At 47.1% G+C, this 18919-nt stretch overlaps 1 protein-coding gene across 1 annotated transcript; it reads right to left on the bottom strand.

Moving 5' to 3' along the window:
* Nucleotides 1–932: 932 nt before the first annotated feature.
* On the bottom strand, nucleotides 933–12490 carry LOC124504119 (uncharacterized). Its single transcript, XM_047069453.1, has 4 exons — nucleotides 12155–12490; nucleotides 10470–11610; nucleotides 4128–4300; nucleotides 933–2563 (listed from the first exon to the last, which is right to left on the bottom strand). The coding sequence occupies exons 2-4, from the start codon at nucleotides 11127–11129 to the stop codon at nucleotides 2353–2355; spliced, it is 1044 nt and encodes a 347-aa protein (XP_046925409.1). The 5' UTR covers nucleotides 11130–11610; nucleotides 12155–12490; the 3' UTR covers nucleotides 933–2352.
* Nucleotides 12491–18919: the final 6429 nt, after the last annotated feature.

The raw sequence follows: 18919 nt of genomic DNA on the forward strand, positions 1-18919 counted from the left end.
TAGTCAAGCAAGTAAATATCTACGTACAAACGATCCAAGTACCACGGCAAGGGCTGTGGGAGAAACTTCCGCTGTGTGTGTACGTGTGTGTGTACGTGTTCAAAAAAGTTTTAAGAGGATGTATATTTTGCTGGTAAATTTATCCCTACCAGCATAGAAAAATTTTCTGGAACAATCCATGAGAAGTTGGTGACAATTGTTTCTTTTTTGTGGTAGGATCCAGAAAAGTACATGGGGGAAGGTCTACTTTTTATTCTATACGTGTCTTACACAGTGCGAAGTCTCTAACCACAAGCATATATTTTTTATTATTTATTTGCTTGTTTACCTACCAGTGGACCTTCTCTAAGCAGTAGACTGAGAGTCCACGTCGATTTTCTTCGTTAGTTTTCTCCATTCAAAACCAAAACGTGTTATTTAAAATGAATAAATGATTAAGTGCTTAAAGTATTTAACTTGTCATGCCAAACCAATTAAAGAGTGCATATAAAATCGTTACACTTGAAAAGACAAAGGTCATTTACGAGAGTGCAGAAATTCATCAACCCACACCAAGGTGTTCCCAAGCCCACTCATGCCCACAGAGCTTGCCCAGACAATAACCTTTTTATTCAACAGATATTTATTGAGTGCCTACTGGGTACCAGGTGTTGTTCTGGGCACTGGCAGGTAAAACAATCGCCCAATCTCCTGTTGTAGGAAACAGACAATATATCTGTTTCTTTTATTTATTTTTTTTAAATTGTTTTTTAGCGTTTATTTATTTTTGAGACAGAGAGAGACAGAGCATGAACGGGGGAGGGTCAGAGAGAGGGAGACACAGAAGTGGAAGCAGGCTCCAGGCTCTGAGCGGTCAGCACAGAGCCCGACGCGGGGCTCGAACTCACGGACCGCGAGATCATGACCTGAGCCGAAGTCGGCCGCTTCACCGACTGAGCCACCCAGGCGCCCCTATCTGTTTCTGACCAAGCAAATCCAATATACGTTATATATAAATCAAGCCAATCAAATATACAATATATATTTTATAGAACTATATAATAATAGAAGTATTGTGACGAAAAAGGAAAGCAGGGCTGGGTGGTGCGGGACCAAGGGATTGGGTGGTGCTTTTTGGTTATTATATAGAATAGATTTTGTGGTTGCATTCGCCATAGAGAAGGGCCAGGAGGCATGTCTGAGGAGATGGCACATCAACAAGGACCCAGATGAGGAGAAAGAGGCATGAGCCGTGGAAGAATGTTCTCTGCCCGAGAGACCGGTAAAGGCCCTGATATGGGAGCGCCGGAGACCGGTGAAGTCTAGCGGTGAGCATACACACCGGGTATGCCGTTCTGTCCTCCTGTCGTAGTGCGCCAAACATTTCAGAATCTAGACTTATGTTCTAGAAAGGAAAACTGAAACACTGATAGCTTTATTATCTTTGTGTGTCTGGGCCTCAATATGCTATTCTGGGCATTGCCTCTCTTCTTGAGATGGTAAACAAAAATAGTCGCTGTGAACTATACTTACCAGGGAACCAGAAATACAGTAAAACCTTGGTTTGCGAGCTTAATTCGTTCTGGAAACATGCTTGTAATCCAAAGCACCTGTACATCAAAGCGAATTTCAAAAACTATTGGCTCGGTTGTGATCGTGTGACGGCCCGCATCACGTACGACTCGTATCGCAAGACATCACTTGGTTATCAAGCGAAAGTTTATTGGAAATGTTTGCTCGCCTTGCGGAACGCTCGCAGAACACGTTACTCGCGTTCCCAGGTTTTACCGCGGATCTTTTTTTTTAACATATCTTTATATTTCAATATATTTTTTAAACTTCGTATGGCCATATTCACCCACAGTTGCCATAATACATTTTCTTTCTATTGTCCTAACAGCATCTCATGAAACCCGTGTGTGTTTTATTACTGCGGTACATGTCCGTTTTTAGGCACTGAAATTAACTTAGCAACTATCACTCCCAGGCCATTTCGACAAGGATTCTGAGACGTGTTGTTTTCAACCGACTCTAAGTAGGAGGGGGGCTGGGACAGGCGAGTGAAACCATGTGCTACTTAAAGAAAATAACAAAACATAATAATGCCGTTGGTGCTGCTGACGACAAGCCTCTTCTGACAGAGCACCTTGGAATGCTCTTGCCACTGCGGGACTCACCTGTCGGATGAGGGGCTGGCGATTAAGTTTTCTCTGCGTCCTCTGATGTCATGTTCTCTTTCCTTTTCTCGCGAGGGGTTTCAGTGCCAGCTCTGTCATCAGTCATCGTCACTACGACCGTCTGAGTGTGAGGTTCACCTTCTCCTCTTTCTCCAAACAGGGCTTCTGTGGGTGGGTTGTTCTAGAACACTGGCTCTCAACCAGAGGTGATCCAGACCAGGAGAGGCTTGGCAGAGCTGGGAGATGCTTTTTGGCTCGTCACACTGTGCTCCTGGCATGTAGCAGGTGGAGGCTGGGGGTGCACTGCCCAGGACGGCCCCCCACTCCCCACCCCCGACACACGAAGAACAATGCTGCCCCCAGTTTCATCAACGGTGCCGAAGCTAAGAGCCTCGGGTCTCGAGCAACTGGGAAAGATGAAGAAGGGAGACCGTGAGTGGAGGACACTGTTGCCTTATGATGCCCACGCGGTATTTCCCACCCAAGAAACACGCAGCAACTTTTGTCTTAGTTGATGCTGATTACTCTCGATTATCCATCCCCAGAGACCTGGGCGTGCGGCTGAACCCCACGTTAGGGGACAAGCACGAGGGGACAAAACCGGAGGCACATTCAAACATGTGCCGTAACTACCAGAGCGTTTTCTGCTCTGTCTTCAGATCCTTGGTTTCATTCAAGGGCCAACACAGTTGATCTGCATATGGCATTCAGCAGCAAAGTAAACTTTTTTCTCGGGTCTTTTGTTTCCAAATCAAAGGGAAACAAAGGACATCAAGCCCCATTCAGGCACTTTCAATGACTCTCAAATAAACGTGGGAGCAATACTGGAGCCGTTTATAATGCTCAGTGATGAAAAAGCATACTTATTAACCTTGTAAACATTCTATAAAAGTACAAGGGAAACTTCATAAAGAATATCCAAGTGTCCTTTTAATATAATAGCCCTTTGTACTTTGAAATGTTCATATGTGTACAAAATAGAATTAAGCAGAACAGACTGGAAGAACACAGTCTTCGAGCCTCCTAGTAATGGTGCCATTAAAACATTATTTTGCAGTTTCTTAAGACTCAGAAGATTAAGGTTTCTCACCCCGAGATCAGTTCCACTTACAAAAAGCACTTTGGACCCATATTTAACCAACCGTCAGAAGGGATTCAAAAGCAGGCTAATTGAACACGGGGGTTTTGGAAACTCTGTAATGATGACCCGGGTTTTTTTCTGGAAAACACCAACAAGGGCAGCTTGGCAGGAAGCAGGAATTAGGAGAATTGATTTGAGACCTGCCCTCCACACTGGAAGGAAAACTCCCCTGTAAGAAACGGTGAGGTTTGAAATCAGTGCAGGATCTATCATTCACACGGCCTCCGGCCTTAACGCGGGGCATTTTCTCGCCACCGTAATTCCCCAGGAACTGCCCTTCTCGCGTGGGACAGATCCACCTCTCGGAGGAAAGGAACCCCGCTCTATCTGTTCAACCCGTCCTCTCCCTTCTGTGTCTGAGCCATCGCCGGGTTCTCTCTGTGTTTTGCAATCCCCTCCATGGCTCCAAAGGCCGACAAAGTCTGTCTCCAGTGAGGGTACGGAGCCAAAAGCCCACACCGCCTGACCGTATTTTTCTCTTTCTTAGCTTTTTACCCGCCGACTTCACATTTCTCGGGAGCAGGCCAGCTCGGGCAGACCTCCCCCGAATATAAAGTTCTGCAGGGGCAAGCTGGAGAACCACACAGGGGAGATTTCACGAGGAGCCCCGTCTGACGTTTTCTGCCTGAATCCTTGGGCCTCGCTCCAGCCTACAAAGGCAAGTGGCAGGAAACTAGTGCTGTTCCATTGCGGCCTTTGAGACGGATAGATGGGCACCTCGTCCTGGGGAAACCCACCCAGCAGTCACCAGCCTCCACCGGCCCCCCCCCCCCATCTCAGGACGGGGGTGGGGAGGGTTTAGTGACACTGAGTCAGTGCTTCGCAGTTACCTCGTCAGGATGTAGCTGACTTGAGAAATGCTCTCACTTTGCCCTCTGGGCTCCTCCAGTCGGGGCCCCGGGTTTCTGCCGACCGCTGCACTTTTCAGTGAATTCGACACGCAGGCGTTCTCAGTGTCTTCATTCAGGAAGTGGCCAGCCTTGAGATTCTTTCTGCTCGGATGCTGCAAACAAATTGCAGAGGAAGTCAAGTCAAACTTTCCCTTGCTTCTTTTGTTCTCCAACCAGCAATTCAGAAAGCAGAGCCGGTTTTTTCTTTTTGGATGCCTTTGAAAGATTGCTCGTAATTGGCAAGGCAGAAACCCTCATGGGTTTGATTTTTGTTGTTGTTGTTGTTGTTTTAAGCAAAGATGCTCCTAAACTCATTTTTTCAAAAAAGCAGAAATTTCCTAGAAGTTTCTTTAAGGCTGGGTTTTGTGTGTGTGTGTGTGTGTGTGTGTGTGTGTGTGTTTGAGCCTTTCCAACCCAATTGGTCCCTTAACGTCACACAGCTTTCTAATTGTTGTTCTTCCCTTTAGATTTAGATTTCAACCAGGAGAGCAATAATGAGCTTTGCATGGACAATGGCTAAATCTGAATGAGGCTTCTGGTGCCCTAATTCAGGGCCAAGGAAAGCTAACAGTCATGATTCAATAAAGGTGCCAGTCCACGGCAGGCATCAGACAGAAAGGAGACACCTTATCTGTTGAATCTACAGATACTACTTGAAAAATCACACATAATTAATCCCTTCTCTTAGCGGAGGCTATTTGAAGCTTTATCACCAGCTTGTATGTACGATTTCATCTCTAGCTTTCACTGATGGCTCCGAGAGGGGAGCATTTTCAAACCAGAGGCAGTTCATAATTTAGACATGCCTACCACCCCTATTCTAGTTAGCTAATAAAAGAAGCTTTGCACTAAATAACTGAGGGAACACAGAATAGAGATACATAGCAAATATTTGCCAAGTGGCCCTGACGTGGCTTCCCAGATGGCACGTTCTGGGGAATAAAGAAGATACGACAGCCCCATGGATATCAATATGACATCTGATGGTCCTCCCGCGACCCTCTGTGTACAGGGGTGGGCAGTCAATGGGAATTCGTTTTACCATGGCAGTGCTCTTATATAGGCTAGAAAAAATATATACGCAGAAAGAGGGAGAGAGACATATCTCGCGTAACCCAACCTGTGGCTCCCGTAAGGCTCTCCACTAAAGGAAGTTGTGATGATTGAAATTCATCACACCGTGTGAATTCTCCTGGGTCAGGAAAAACTGGCATTGGCAGAATCTGAACTTAATAGTATTTGCAAAGTTACTCTTATGTCAGAACATGTTTGCCCAACCATGATCGTCTCCTCCCTCTTTATCTATAAACACATATACACTGTAGATATTTATAGACTAATAGGTATATGAAATCATTTATGCAAGTTGTAATTGACTGTGTAATTATTGAATAAACAGGGGATGAAAGGAAATGTGAGGTTCTGAAGCTTTAATTTGCGTTTTATCTTTTATTCTTTCAACTGTTTATTTACTTGTCTACATTCTCCTCTCTGCTGATTATTTTCTAGGCATGCATTTTCCCTTGGGCAACATCAGATGAGAACATCATTTCATTTGCATCGCAGGGGAGACGGAGAGACAAACAGAAAGCAGAGAGACAAACAGAAAATCAGAGGCAGCATTCTGCTTGGACACCTCCAAGGTATGTGGGTCATCGTTAGACGCTGTGGGCACCGTCACCGTTCTTGAAGCTTTGATGTAGAAACATGTAAGACTTACAACGTACCTGAATCTCTATATAAAGCCAACAGACCTATCCTGTATTGAGGCGATCGCTATTTATTTACAGAATTCAACTGCCTTCAACAAATTCTATCAAATCCCTACTGTGTGCCAGGCGCTAGGATACGAGGAGGACTTGTCATCAATGCTGGATTGCCCAGTGTGCAGACGAGACCCTCACTTAAAAGTCCAGAAAGCATGGCTGAGAGAGAGCAGAATGTTCTGGGCACAAAGAACTGCAGGGAGGTTGTCCTGAGGCAACACCCAGTTTGGTGCGTCTGAGGGACTGAAAAGTGCCCACTGCTTTAGTGAAGCTGAAAGGGTAAGTATGTCTCTTACTCATTTGCCATAGGACAGGGGTTAGTCAACACCTTTTTTTGTAAATATTTTGGTAAATATTTAGTAAAATATTTATTTTATTTTATTTATTTAGTAAAATATTTAGTAAATATGTTAGGCGTTACAGGCCTTGGGGTCTCTGTCGCAATGATTCAACTATGACGTTATAGTGCAAAAAAACATACACCATAAACAAATGTGTGTGGCTGCATTCCAATAAAACCGTACACGCGGGCATTGACATTGGAATTTCGTTGGGACAGTTCTACAAATAGAAAGCAGGGACCCCATCACAACCCCGCCTTGCCCGCCATCGGAGACAACCAGACAATTCAGAAAAGTCATTTTTAATTTCAGCACACACATGCTTTTACCTCTTTGAAAAGCGCAACTTGATTTTTTATGCGCGTTCGATTTATTTTAACTTCCATTTGGGTACGGGTCCTGAGACAGTGGAGATTATCATTCAGAAAATGAGCCTCCCCGACTCCTGCTTTGGGTGGAATACACTTCCCTGCACCACTGACATTGGACTCGGCCGTGTGACTTTGTTGGCTAATAGGCCGTTAGCGAGCGTGAGTCCGGCAGGCCTTGAGGTGTGTTTGCATCGCAGCTCATGCTCATTCACATTTCCAACATCGCCACGAGGGGTGTATATGCCCTCCAAGGAGGATGCACACGCCCGGAGCAGACTGCATGTGCCCCACTACTGCGAGCCCAGCCTAGAGCAGTCTCAATCATCTGAACACCTACCAACTTGCAGATGTTTGTGTGAGATTAAATAATTCCTGTTTTAAGCCAATGAGCTGGGGGATGATTTGTTACATGGCATCATTATGGCAATAGTTGACTGATGTAGGCCCCGTAGTACTTCTAGGTGTTAATCCGGCCACGGCCAGACCAGTACAGTTACTAAATTGCAGGGGGCGGGGGTGGGGGAAGCATATGTAATTTTAAAAGATCCTTCAAAAACTTGTCTTCCTGCTTTGACTTTGTTATGTAAATCAAAGTCAATTATAACCTTTCAGGCACTAAATGAAATTTGATGGCCATAAGGCTTCAATGAAGCGGCATATGGTTAAAGAATAAAAGAGGTCTAAGGTACTCATTTATTTATCCAGCACTAGATAAAGCCTTCATCCACAAAGACTTTATCCAGAAAAATGGTTCGCTCATTAAAGAGATGCTCGTGGGTTCTTTTGTACAACACCTTGTCGTTACAGTGTTGAGTCAAGTGTTTACCCTAGGCCAAGCACGGTTCCTAGTGCTTTGCCTACATCAGCTTCTTTGACCCTCAAAATTTAATGTTGTAGTCACTGTTGATTATCTCCAACTGACAGATAAGAAAAGGGAGGGACCAAGAGAATAACGACTTATCCAAGCTCCATGACTTGTAAGTGACAGAGCTGGGGTTCAAACCCAGGCTTTCTGATTTCAGAGCCCACCCACCTACCCCCCATGGTAAGACATATCTGGTTTTTGTTGACAGGGGACTTAATAAGAAGACAAACCAATCTTTACAAACCACGGCAGGACCGGGATGGAAAAAAACAAAAACAACAACAAAAAACACACACACACACAAAACGGGGAAGTCTGGTTAAGAACAACAGAGAGGGGGGCGCCTGGGTGGCGCAGTCGGTTAAGCGTCCGACTTCAGCCAGGTCACGATCTCGCGGTCCGTGGGTTCGAGCCCCGCGTCGGGCTCTGAGCTGATGGCTCAGAGCCTGGAGCCTGTTTCCAATTCTGTGTCTCCCTCTCTCTCTGCCCCTCCCCCATTCATGCTGTGTCTCTCTCTGTCCCAAAAATAAATAAACGTTGAAAAAAAAATTTTTTTTAATAAAAAAAATAAAATAAAAAAAAATAAAAAAAAAAAGAACAACAGAGAGGACCTGTTTTAGACAGGAGACCAGAGAGGGCTTCTCTAGTTAGGTGAAGTTGTCTGAGAGATGAAAATGATCACACACAAAAAAATGGCTGGGAGAGAGAAGAATGTTCTGGGGACAAACAACAGCAGGGAGGTTGTCCTGAGGCAGCACCCAGTTTGGTGCGTCTGAGGGACTGAAAAGTGCCCACTACTTCAGTGAAGCTGAAAGGGTAAGTATGTCTCTTACTCATTTGCCATAGGACAGGGGTTAGTCGACACCTTTTTTTTGTAAAGCACCTAATAGTAAATATTTTAGGCGTTTTAGGCCTTGGGGTCTCTGTCGCAATGATTCAACTAGGACATTATAGTGCAAAAAACCATACACCATAAACAAATGTGTGTGCTCCATTCCACTAAAACTGTATATGCGGGCATCGAAATTGGAATCTCACTGGGACAGTTCTACAAATAGTAAGCATGGGCGTGAAGACACATAGGATTTTCATATTTAGTGCATTTCCAACATATCGGGTTGGAATAATTTTGGAATACTATGGAAATATTATGATATTTGATGTATCTCGACCTTGGAACTCTGGTGAGTTCTCTGTCAAAATAGAATATAGGTCATACCGGTAAGAACAAGAGATAATTTTGACTGAAAGTAATGACAAGCTATTGGGGTCTTTTGTTAGGTTTATTTAGTTATTTTAGAGAGAGAGAGACAGAGGGACAGAGACAGCACACACAAGTGGGAGATGGGCAGAGAGAGAGGCAGACACAGTATCCGAAGCAGGCTCCAGGCTCCGAATTTCAGCACTGAGCCTGACGTGGGGCTCGAACCCTTGAACCGAGGTATGACCTGAGCCAAAGTCAGATGCTTAACCAACGGAGCCATCCAAGTGCCCCAAGCTATTGGTTTTTTTAATCACTGTGTTAAGATTCTCCAGCAAAAACAGAAACAGAATATATATGTGTAGGGAGAGTTAGATTGTCTCACAATTTGCCATTTGCAGGCTGGGCATCTAGGAGAGCTGGGGTCATTGAGCCTGAGCTCAAAGGCCTGAGCCCCAGAAGCACTGGGGGCAGGAAAAGATTGATGTCCCAGTCATGCCATCAGACGGGAAGAGCCAAATTCTGCCTTCCTCTGCCTTTTTGTTCCATGCAGGCCTTCCACGGATTAGAAGAATAGACGATGCCCAGCCACACTGGGGAGGGCAAAGTGCTTTACTGGGTCTCAGCATTCAGATGCTAATTTCATCTGGAAAGAGCCTCCCCGACACACCCAGAAATAAAGTTTAACCAAATATCTGGGTACGCCAGGATCCAGTCAAGTTGACACAAAAAATTGACCGTTACAATCATCTAATTAACATAGAGGAGTAAATGATACCATCACCCAGAAAAAAAAAAACAAGAAGATCACGTTCTTGCTAAAATGCCACACTGACAGAAGTAACATAAAATGCATGTTTCTAAACTTTAGACACAGTTTAGACCCGGGTTTAGACCCGGTTTTAAACACAAACCGGGTAGTGGGTGGGTATCATCATTGAAGGAGTATTTAGGATTCATCACTGCCCAAGAAAACTTGAATTGCCCTGAAGTCTTTGAGAGGTCCTATGTGAAAGAAAATTGACAAACGTTTCCCCATATTTGACAATAATCATCCTAAAAATTTACATCACCTAACCAGTGATGCATAGTGAAGCCGAAAGAAACTTTCCACATTGACAATAATAAAAATATTTTTTCAGCCAAAAAAAATTGCAATCTGTAGTAGTATTTTCTTCTTTCATGCAAATTAAAGAGTAACTTTTATTATTTTTTTAAGTTTATTTATTGAGGGAGAGAGAGAGAGAGAGAGAACCAGTGGGGTAGGGGCAGAGAGAGAGAGAGAGAGAGAGAGAGAGGGAGATGCCCAAGCAGGCTCCATGCTGACATCAGAGAGCTGGACACAGGGCTCGAATTCATGAACCATGAGAGCCGAACCGGGATGCTTAACCAACTGAGCCACATAGGCGCCCCGTAAGTGTTAACTGTTATAACTAATTTTGTATTCTTTTTTTTTTTTTAACGTTTATTCATTTTTGAGACAGAGAGAGACAGAGCACGAATGGGGGAAGGTCAGAGAGAGAGGGAGACACAGAATCTGAAACGGGCTCCAGGCTCTGAGCTGTCAGCACAGAGCCCGACGCGGGGCTCGAACTCACGGACCGCGAGATCGTGACCTGAGCCGAAGTCGGACGCTCAACCGACTGAGCACCCGGGCGCCTCTGTATTCTTTTTATCAAGGAAAGCTTCCAAACTTCCAGGCTAGCAAAGCTGGAAGCAGCCCTGATTAAACACCTACCGTGTGAGCCAAGCACAGCTCGATGCTAGAACAGAACAGACGATGTGTCCGCAGATTCACTGACGCGCTCCTGCTCCAAAAGGCACAAGGCATTTGCTTTCCCTTGGAATGTAGGCTGGACCTGACAACTTGTTTCTGGCGAGTGGCATATTGTGCAAGTGGTGATGCTGGGTGACGCTGAAGACCGGTCGGGAAATACTGCCATTTCCCCCACGCTCCTTCCTTCTGGAAGCCGGTGGCCATGTCATCAGAACACTCCAGCAGCACATGGAAAGGAGCGGAGCCTTCCAGCCAACCGCCATGCGAGGGTGCGATCTTTGAAAGAGATCCTCCAACTTTACCCAGTCGAGCCTTCGGGACGCTGGCAGCTTCGGCCAACGTCTTGACCGCTCGTGAGAGGCCGTGGGCGAGAGCCATCCGTTCAAACTGCTCTCGGGGATTCCTGACCCCAGAAACCGCGTGCGATGAGAGATGCTTGTGATGTGAAGTTGCCACAGTTGGGGGGCAACCCGTTACCCAGCGAGCGATAAAGAATACGCTGACACAAGTCTTGGCTTTAGGACTCTCACCTTCTGACGTTTGTTTAATAGGAGTGGAATAAATGTGTTTTTGAGAAAGTGATGAAGAACAGGAAGCCAAAGAAATGTAGCAAATTATCATTAACTGTTCATTCGCTTATCAGATATTTACTGAGCAGTACCATATGTTATCTATGTTCCAGGCATCAAGCTAGAATAATAAGTGGGAAAGACATAACAGCGCCCCCCATCATGGAGCTTCCAGTCTGGAAGAAGAAAGTTTTTGTCCTGCGTCTGATGCCTACTCACCGCAGGACCCTGAAGTCAAGTTTCCCTGTCCCAGATAATATGCATTATCTCATCGAATCCTCACGATTGCCCCCTTCGTCTCACCCACACCCACCCTGCAGCCCTCCCCAGGCTCCCTTGCAACTTGGCAACGTGACACAATTCAGACCAGCGACGCACAGGCAGGAGATCGCTGGGCAGATCCGCTGTCTTCGGAAGGACGCGCTGTCTGGAGAGGGCTGCGAGTTATCCATCCTGCGAATGTCAGGAAGGGCCGAGGGAGCAGCTGAGCTCTGACATTCTTACGCCATCGAAACAGAATAGTAACTGCCTGCCTTTTAAGGGAGAGAAAAAAAATAACCTGTTCGTTGAGGTCTCTGTTGGGTTATCGTCGGCAGTTGCTACTTACGGCTAAGAGCGTTCCCGATCGACTTAATGAAGTCGGAGGAGAGAGCCAAGGTCACAAAGCCAATGAATGGAGCAAATCGGAAATCAAAACCGCATCTTCTGGACCCCCAGATCTGTATCTTAATCATGATGCTATGTTGTCCTCATGTTTCCACAAGTAAGAAGAAGAAAACGAAGCAAAACAAAAAACAGGATAGAAAACGTATTTGTCTGGTTTCCCTGATTGTATCCAAACAGCGTAACAAGCTATTCGATATGGCCTCAAACCACGGGACATTACATCTACATTCCAATTTTAACAAAGACTTAATTGCAAATTTGGGGGAGGTGGTGAAAAGGACTAAGGAATTCCTTAATGTTGATGATGTTGCTGGAAACGTGCTAACCTTGAATACATCTTTGAGAGGAGTTGAAACAGATAGACCCCATTCCTTGAGGGTCCCTGCAGCCTTATATTTACGGGGCACTTACCGTGGGCCTCATGATTTGGTTCCGCGGTCTCACCTAGTCCCTCTGTCACCCAGCAAGCTGAGCCCGTGCACCCCATTTCACAGCTCAGAGAGGTTCAGTAGCTTGGGCAGGGTGATTCAGCTCGCGCTTAGGCTTAGGACGGAACTCTGGTCTGCCAGTCCAGAGCTGGACTAGAGAGGGAGTAGCAAACTGTGTCCACATGTGATGGTAGGATAAGTGATCCTGGATATGGCAGCAACTATGACAGTCTATACAGGAAGGAATAAAATTCGGGGGGCGCCTGGGTGGCTCAGTCGGTTGAGCATCCGACTTTGGCTCAGGTCATGATCTCACGATCCGTGAGTTCGAGCCCCGCGTGGGGCTCTGTGCTGATGGCTCCGAGCCTGGAGCCTGCTTCCGATTCTGTCTCTCTCTCTCTCTCTCTCTCTCTCTCCCCCTCCCCTGCTCGTGCTCTCTCAAAAATGAATAAAAACATTAAAAAAAAAAGAAAAGACTAAAGTTTGGCAAATGTTCTGGTGGAGGATCGGAGTGGAATAAACACAGGTCGGTTCCTGCTCCTGCCCCACCTGGCTGTGATGTTAGGTGAATCTCTCCGTCTCTCGGAGCCTTTTTCTTCTGCTGTAAAATGAATGTCATACTAACACCGGCCTCGCAGTGGTTCTGAGGACTCAGGGGGGCAGAGCCACTGGACTCCAGGCAGGTGGTGCAGCCGGTCCTCAAAAAATATTAACGGTTAGCATCTTGGTTACCGTTCCACGCTTCGTATACGGGGAAGCGAGCGCCTCTTTGTGTTGAGCTGGGTATGTCTCCGCAACAATTATGTACATTCTTCGTGCTGGAAGAAGAAACGGAGTCGTCCAGAGAGCGAATAATCCCCGCGAAAGCAATGTCCCGAATTGTGGCAAAAGCAATGTGCCGGTCTTCCTTACCCGTGGCAACACTACAAACGCAAAGAGAGCACAGTCAGGGCGGTGGGGGGTGGGGGGAGGAACAGGAGGGTCTCGCTGCCCTGGCTTGCAGCCTCCTCTTGCCCCCCTCACCCTACCCCTGCCACTTCGTTCTCTCTTGTCCTCATCGACCTGGGTGTCCCTTCTCAGTCTTTTTCTCCGGTCACACCAGTACTTGTTCTGTTTTAAGATAGATCCCCGACCTCTCCCCTCAAAAGCAGGTTCCTGATTTAGAGGAATACTAAAATACTCAAAGACGACGGGACGTCACTTCCATGGTTGGGTCGCAAAGGACTGCGACCTCCATCTTGCCAGCAGGCTCTCTCTACTGCCTCCTCAGCTCGCTTACTCCGATGAAGCAAGTTGCCATGTTGGAAAGCCTACGGGTAAGGAAATGCCCTTGGCCTTTGGCCAACAGCAAGGAAAGACCTGAAATTCTCAATGCAAGAACTCTTGAGGAACCAAATCGTACCAAGAGCCACATGAGCTTGGACGCACCAGCTGAGCCTTCAGATGAGACCCCAGCCTGGACTCACACCTTGAATGCAGACTTGCAAGAGACCCAGCTGAGCAGATTCTGACCCACAGAAACTGAGTGTCCTGTTACGAGTTGCTGTATCTTTGTGCGTGTGGATAATTCGTTACACAGTAACAGATAACTAATAAACTAATACAGACCCACTGTGTCAGTCAATAATGAATAGAGAGGAAGAAAGGAATGAGCCGGATGAGGGTGTGGCCTGTCCGGATTCTGGCCGTCTTCTGCCACCCAATACACAGGTGCTGTTAGGAAAGGCCCTTCTCTGGGGCGCCTGGGTGGCGCAGTCGGTTAAGCGTCCGACTTCAGCCAGGTCACGATCTCGCGGTCCGGGAGTTCGAGCCCCGCGTCGGGCTCTGGGCTGACGGCTCGGAGCCTGGAGCCTGTTTCCGATTCTGTGTCTCCCTCTCTCTCTGCCCCTCCCCCGTTCATGCTCTGTCTCTCTCTGTCCCAAAAATAAATAAACGTTGAAAAAAAAATTAAAAAAAAAAAAAAAAGGAAAGGCCCTTCTCTTACCTTGATTTCTTCTTCTGCCAAACCAGAGCGTGGACTTAGGGACTGGAACTTTTCTGCAGTTTTGTTCGTTAAATATCTAATGACGTCCTGGGGCTCCTGGGGGGCTCCGTCCGTTAAGCGGCCGACTTCGGTTCAGGTCATGATCTCGCGGTCCGTGAGTTCGAGCCCCGCGTCGGGCTCGGTGCTGACAGCTGGGAGTCTGGAACCTGCTTCGGATTCTGCGTCTCCCTCTCTCTCTGACCCTCCCCCGTTCAGGCCCTGTCTCTCTCTCTGTCTCAAAAATAAGTAAACGGTAAGAGAAAAAAAAAAAAAAATCTAACGATGTTCCACCCTGGGCTCACATTCCAACTTGGCCACAGTCAGAACTAGCCAGAAGCTGTCCTCATGAAACAGGGTATGGGTTTCAGTTCACCTCAGTCCTCACCTGAACCCCTTTACTCATTTACATCACTTGCCAGGCATGGCGGGCAAGGGGGTGGATTCCTGAACACGCACTCCTCTGTATTGGATCGCTTCTTTTTTTTTTTTTTAATTTTTTTTTTTCAACGTTTATTTATTTTGGGACAGAGAGAGACAGAGCATGAACGGAGGAGGGGCAGAGAGAGAGGGAGACACAGAATCGGAAACAGGCTCCAGGCTCCGAGCCATCAGCCCAGAGCCCGACGCGGGGCTCGAACTCCCGGACCGCGAGATCGTGACCTGGCTGAAGGATCGCTTCTTTTGATGAGCAGACTGACAGATACCACGTTGGGAAAAGACGTACAAGACACTTCCCGGGGCGGCGGGGGCGGGGGGGGGGGGGACTCATAGGAGGGAAATACGGGGAGGAAGCCCCGGGGGCTGGGAGAAAAGGCAGACCACATGATGGTCTAAACCCTGCAGAGGAGAAAAGGAAGGGAGAAGGTAGGTGGGAAAAGTCTGAGACTGTGTGCCATCCTCAGGAAGCTGTGCCAAAGCCCCGTGTCACCTGGCAACGAGCCTGCTTGAGTGTCCCCGTCCCGTGCGGTCGTAGGTAAGGAACAACCTGAGGGAAATGTGGGTGTGGCACAAACAGGGATCTCAGAGCATGGCATCCGGGGCCCTCGGTCAATTACAGTCCCTGCCACGGGAGACCCGAGAGGCACGCTTTCAAGGTTCCCCAGCCCCCGAGCGTCCTTCTAGTCTAAAAATCCCACCCAAATGGGGACCCGAGGGATGAAAGTGGCCCACAGATGCATTCTGATCGGCTCGTGGCATTTAAAAAACACTAGCTGTGGGGTACTTGGGTGGCTCACTCGGTTAAGCGTCCGACTTCACGCCTCAGGGTTTGTGGGTTCGAGGCCCACGTCGGGCTCTGTGCTGACAGCTCGGAGCCTGGAGCCTGCTTCGGATTCTGCGTCTCCCTCTCTCTCTCCCCTTCCCCACTCGCGCTCTGTCTCTGTCTCGAAAATAAACATTAAAACTTCCAAAATCCAGTAGTAAGAAAACGAACTGCCCAATATTTTTTTAAGTCAAGTCTACACCCAACATGGGGCTCAAACTCACCGCCCCAAGATCAACGGTTACATGCTCCAGCACTGAGCCAGCCAGGCACCCCCGGACCACCCAATAGTTTTAAATGGGGAAGATTTGAACAGACACAAATCAAGAATAGATACTCACAACAAATGAGCAAATGAGAAGATGTCCCACGTCTTCAATTTCTACAAGATACCCCCACACACCTGTTAGAAAGGCTAAAACTTTTAAAAGCTGGTGAGTATCAGGGACAAGCCTTCACAGGGCTGTTGTCAGGATTAAATATAACAATGTGTGCGGCACGGGTCACAGAATGCATCCTTAGTATGTGTATTATCAGAAATTTTAAAAGAAAATTAAGAGCCCGAGCTTTGGAAGAGGAGGCTAGAGAGAAGAGACGAGGACTAACATAAGAAGGAGATGTCAGGGGCGCCTGGGTGGCTCAGTCGTTTAAGCGTCTGACTTCGGCTCAGGTCATGATCTCACAGTTCGTGGGTTCGAGCCCCACGTTGGGCTCTGTGCTGACAGCTCGGAGCCTGGAGCCTGCTTCTGATTCTGATTCTGTGTCTCTGTCTCTCTCTGCCCCTCTCCTGCTCATGCTGTCTCTCTCTGTTTCTCAAAAATAAATAAATGTAGAAAAAAAAATTTTTTTTAATAAAAAAAAAAAAGAAGGAGATGTCAGTGCACAGAAGTTCCTCTCAAAGGAATCGATTTCCCTTGCTAAAAATTCCAACCACTGCCCTGCTATCCAACCAGGAGGATGGCATGAAAATGAGCCCACAGTCACCAAACCCCTGCTATTCCTCAAGGACTCACACAGACTCACCCCAGGTGACAGGTGCGGCTCAGCGAGGTCAGTAGCTTGCCCAAGGCCACACGGCAAATGAACGGCGGAGCCAGAATTCCCATCAGGTCTGTACTCTACCCCCCCATGCAATACAGCCTCCCAAACTGGGAAGCGGAAGAAGCAAACAGGGTGAGATTCCTTCTTCAGGGGAAATCTCCGCGTTATTTAACAGGCCTACCTCACACACAAAGTCTCGACTCCCGCTACCTCCCATCTTCTGAGTCCTTCCATGTTCACCGTCTTGTATTAGATACCTACCCCTCTCCCGGGTTCCACCTACCCCGGTTTACCAGTGCTAGCCGGGTTCCTCAACATGTTTTTCACTTGCACCTCCCCTAAGGAAACTTTGTAGCTTTTTTTTCTAAGTGTCCCCCCCCTCCCCGAGATGTTCATTTCACGGTTATACTGTATATCTGTGTACCTGTCCGTAACATCCACGTGTGCTTTATAACAAGAGTGAGATTTTTTTGCGCCTCCTTCCCCCAAGAGCCAGTTTGACCCCTTTGAGGGCAGTTCTACACCCCTTGGGAGCGTGGGGGTGGGGGTGATGACAGAATTAGTGACAGCGACACAGTGTGGGACAGGGCTCGGTTGATGCCTGCTAGTGTCATAAGAGCTCCATAGACGTTGACTCAGCAGGTCTCCCCTCGCACGCTCGTGTATGACACCACTGACTCCTTCTTGGAAGTGGAACACTTTCCCCCTCCTATGTGGCTCTTCCCCAGTCCCTTTCCATCTCTGTCCGCTTCCAGGCCCGATGCAGAAGCGATTCGAGGAGAGCAAAAAGCACGGGAGGGTGGCAAGATAGTCTCGGTCATCCCGATTCCTTCATTTTCCCAGCCTTTTCAGCTTGGCCCGAATTGTCTCTTTAATCTCAACAGTCTTTCTTAGTCACAGTGTCCGGAGAGGCATTTAGACCTTGAAAACGTACCCGACCAGCTCTTTTCTAGCAATGATGACCGCTGAACTTCAGCAGGTGCTGAGCTAGATTCTTTTCGGGGATTATCAGTGTTTCCTTTTTGCAACAACAAGGGGAGATGATGGAGGCTCAGGGATGTCAGTTAATTCATCCCAGGTCACACGGGGGTCAGTGGAGGGCAGCCCAGGCTTTCCATCCAGGACAGAGCGGCTCCAAATGCATGTTGCTAACCACCGTGAGAAGCCACTGCTTAATTTTAGTGTATCGCTTCCCTCAAAGTGGGAAGGAAACAGCAGATGGAAATTTTCAAAGGGAGAGGAGGCATCTTTGTGCTTTCTATATTCTCCCAGCCACTAAAGGATCCCCTGGTGCTTAGTTAGACTTGTTTTAGTGGTGCATCTAAAAACTGTTTAAGATTTGCTACCCTCCCAAGAAAGAGGGGGTGCCTGGCTGGCTCTTGAGCATGTGACTCTTGATCTCAGGGTCGTGAGTTCAAGCCCCACATTGGGTGTAGAGATTACTTAAAAAAAAAAAAAAAGACTTGTTCCTCAGCCATTGACTGCTCTTAGTAAGTCTTACTTCTCTTATCTCTCAATTACTAGATTATCAAATGATTCTCCCGAGGGAGAAACCTCCCAGTGAGAACAAAGCTCCAAGGAGAAGAGCTTACCCTCTTACACTTTGCCAGATGGGCCCAGAATCTTTGGACAGATTTGAATAATGAATCACTTTTTCCCTGGTGCCCTAAGTTGCTTTCCTCGCCGTATTCTTCAGCCCCATTTGCATTGTGTTAACCTTGAACAGCTTCCTGTGTGCTTGGAGGACTAAGTGAACATCCTTTCAGTTTCTTTTCAGTTAAGGAAAGAGAAAAATCTACTTCTATAACCATCTCTCACGTTTCTTCTCTATTATCTACTTATCTATTTTCTTATCTATTTTCTACTTATCTAGTTTCTTCTCTATTATCTACAGAGTATGCCTTCTGCTCCGCACTTCAGAGGAGTTACCGCTAATCCCCACTTCCGGTAAATGCCCACTACCCAGTTTCTAGATAAAAAAAGGAGGCTGGTGAAGTGACTGGTCTGGACACACGACCGGGTGTTGAGAAACGCAGAATTCAGTTCACCTTTCGCTGGCCCACGGGCTTTTCAGTAACACGATTTTCCCACATGTGGCCAGAACATTAGTCAAAACTTTCTCTTTCAGGCACCTTTGAGACTTCCAGCAGAAGTCTACAATTTCCACTTCGAGCCCAGTGAATGCACCCCCGCCCCAATGCTTTTTTTGCTTGACATTTTCAATCACTTTTTTTTTTTTTTTTTTTGGTTCTTAAAACTGTCAAGGCAGACTTTCCGTTTCTGGTCCAGCATGCACGGCGTTCAGAAGTCGCCACCACCAACAAGTAAAAAAGCTGAAAAGGTGCAAAATGAGCAGCTCCTCTTAGATCTGCAAGGGAATTGAGGCCGCTGCAAACCACGGCCTCCAACACTGGAGGGACAGG

This window comes from Lynx rufus, unplaced genomic scaffold, assembly GCF_022079265.1.
Source record: "Lynx rufus isolate CCGP_SWC_20201006 ecotype Redwood Valley unplaced genomic scaffold, mLynRuf1.p SCAF_8, whole genome shotgun sequence".
Lineage (NCBI taxonomy): Eukaryota > Metazoa > Chordata > Mammalia > Carnivora > Felidae > Lynx > Lynx rufus.

What these genes read in the sequence shown, in the direction of transcription:
- LOC124504119 (XM_047069453.1), bottom strand. Translation starts at nt 11,129, where the DNA reads ATGATAATTTGCTACATTTCTTTGGCTTCCTGTTCTTCATCACTTTCT. An exon ending in AGCTGTGCTTGGCTCACACG is followed by an intron (nt 4,301 to 10,469) that starts GTAGGTGTTTAA and finishes ATTTGTTTGCAG; the next exon opens with CATCCGAGCAGAAAGAATCT. An exon ending in GTCAGCTACATCCTGACGAG is followed by an intron (nt 2,564 to 4,127) that starts GTAACTGCGAAG and finishes CATCTTTCCCAG; the next exon opens with TTGCTCGAGACCCGAGGCTC.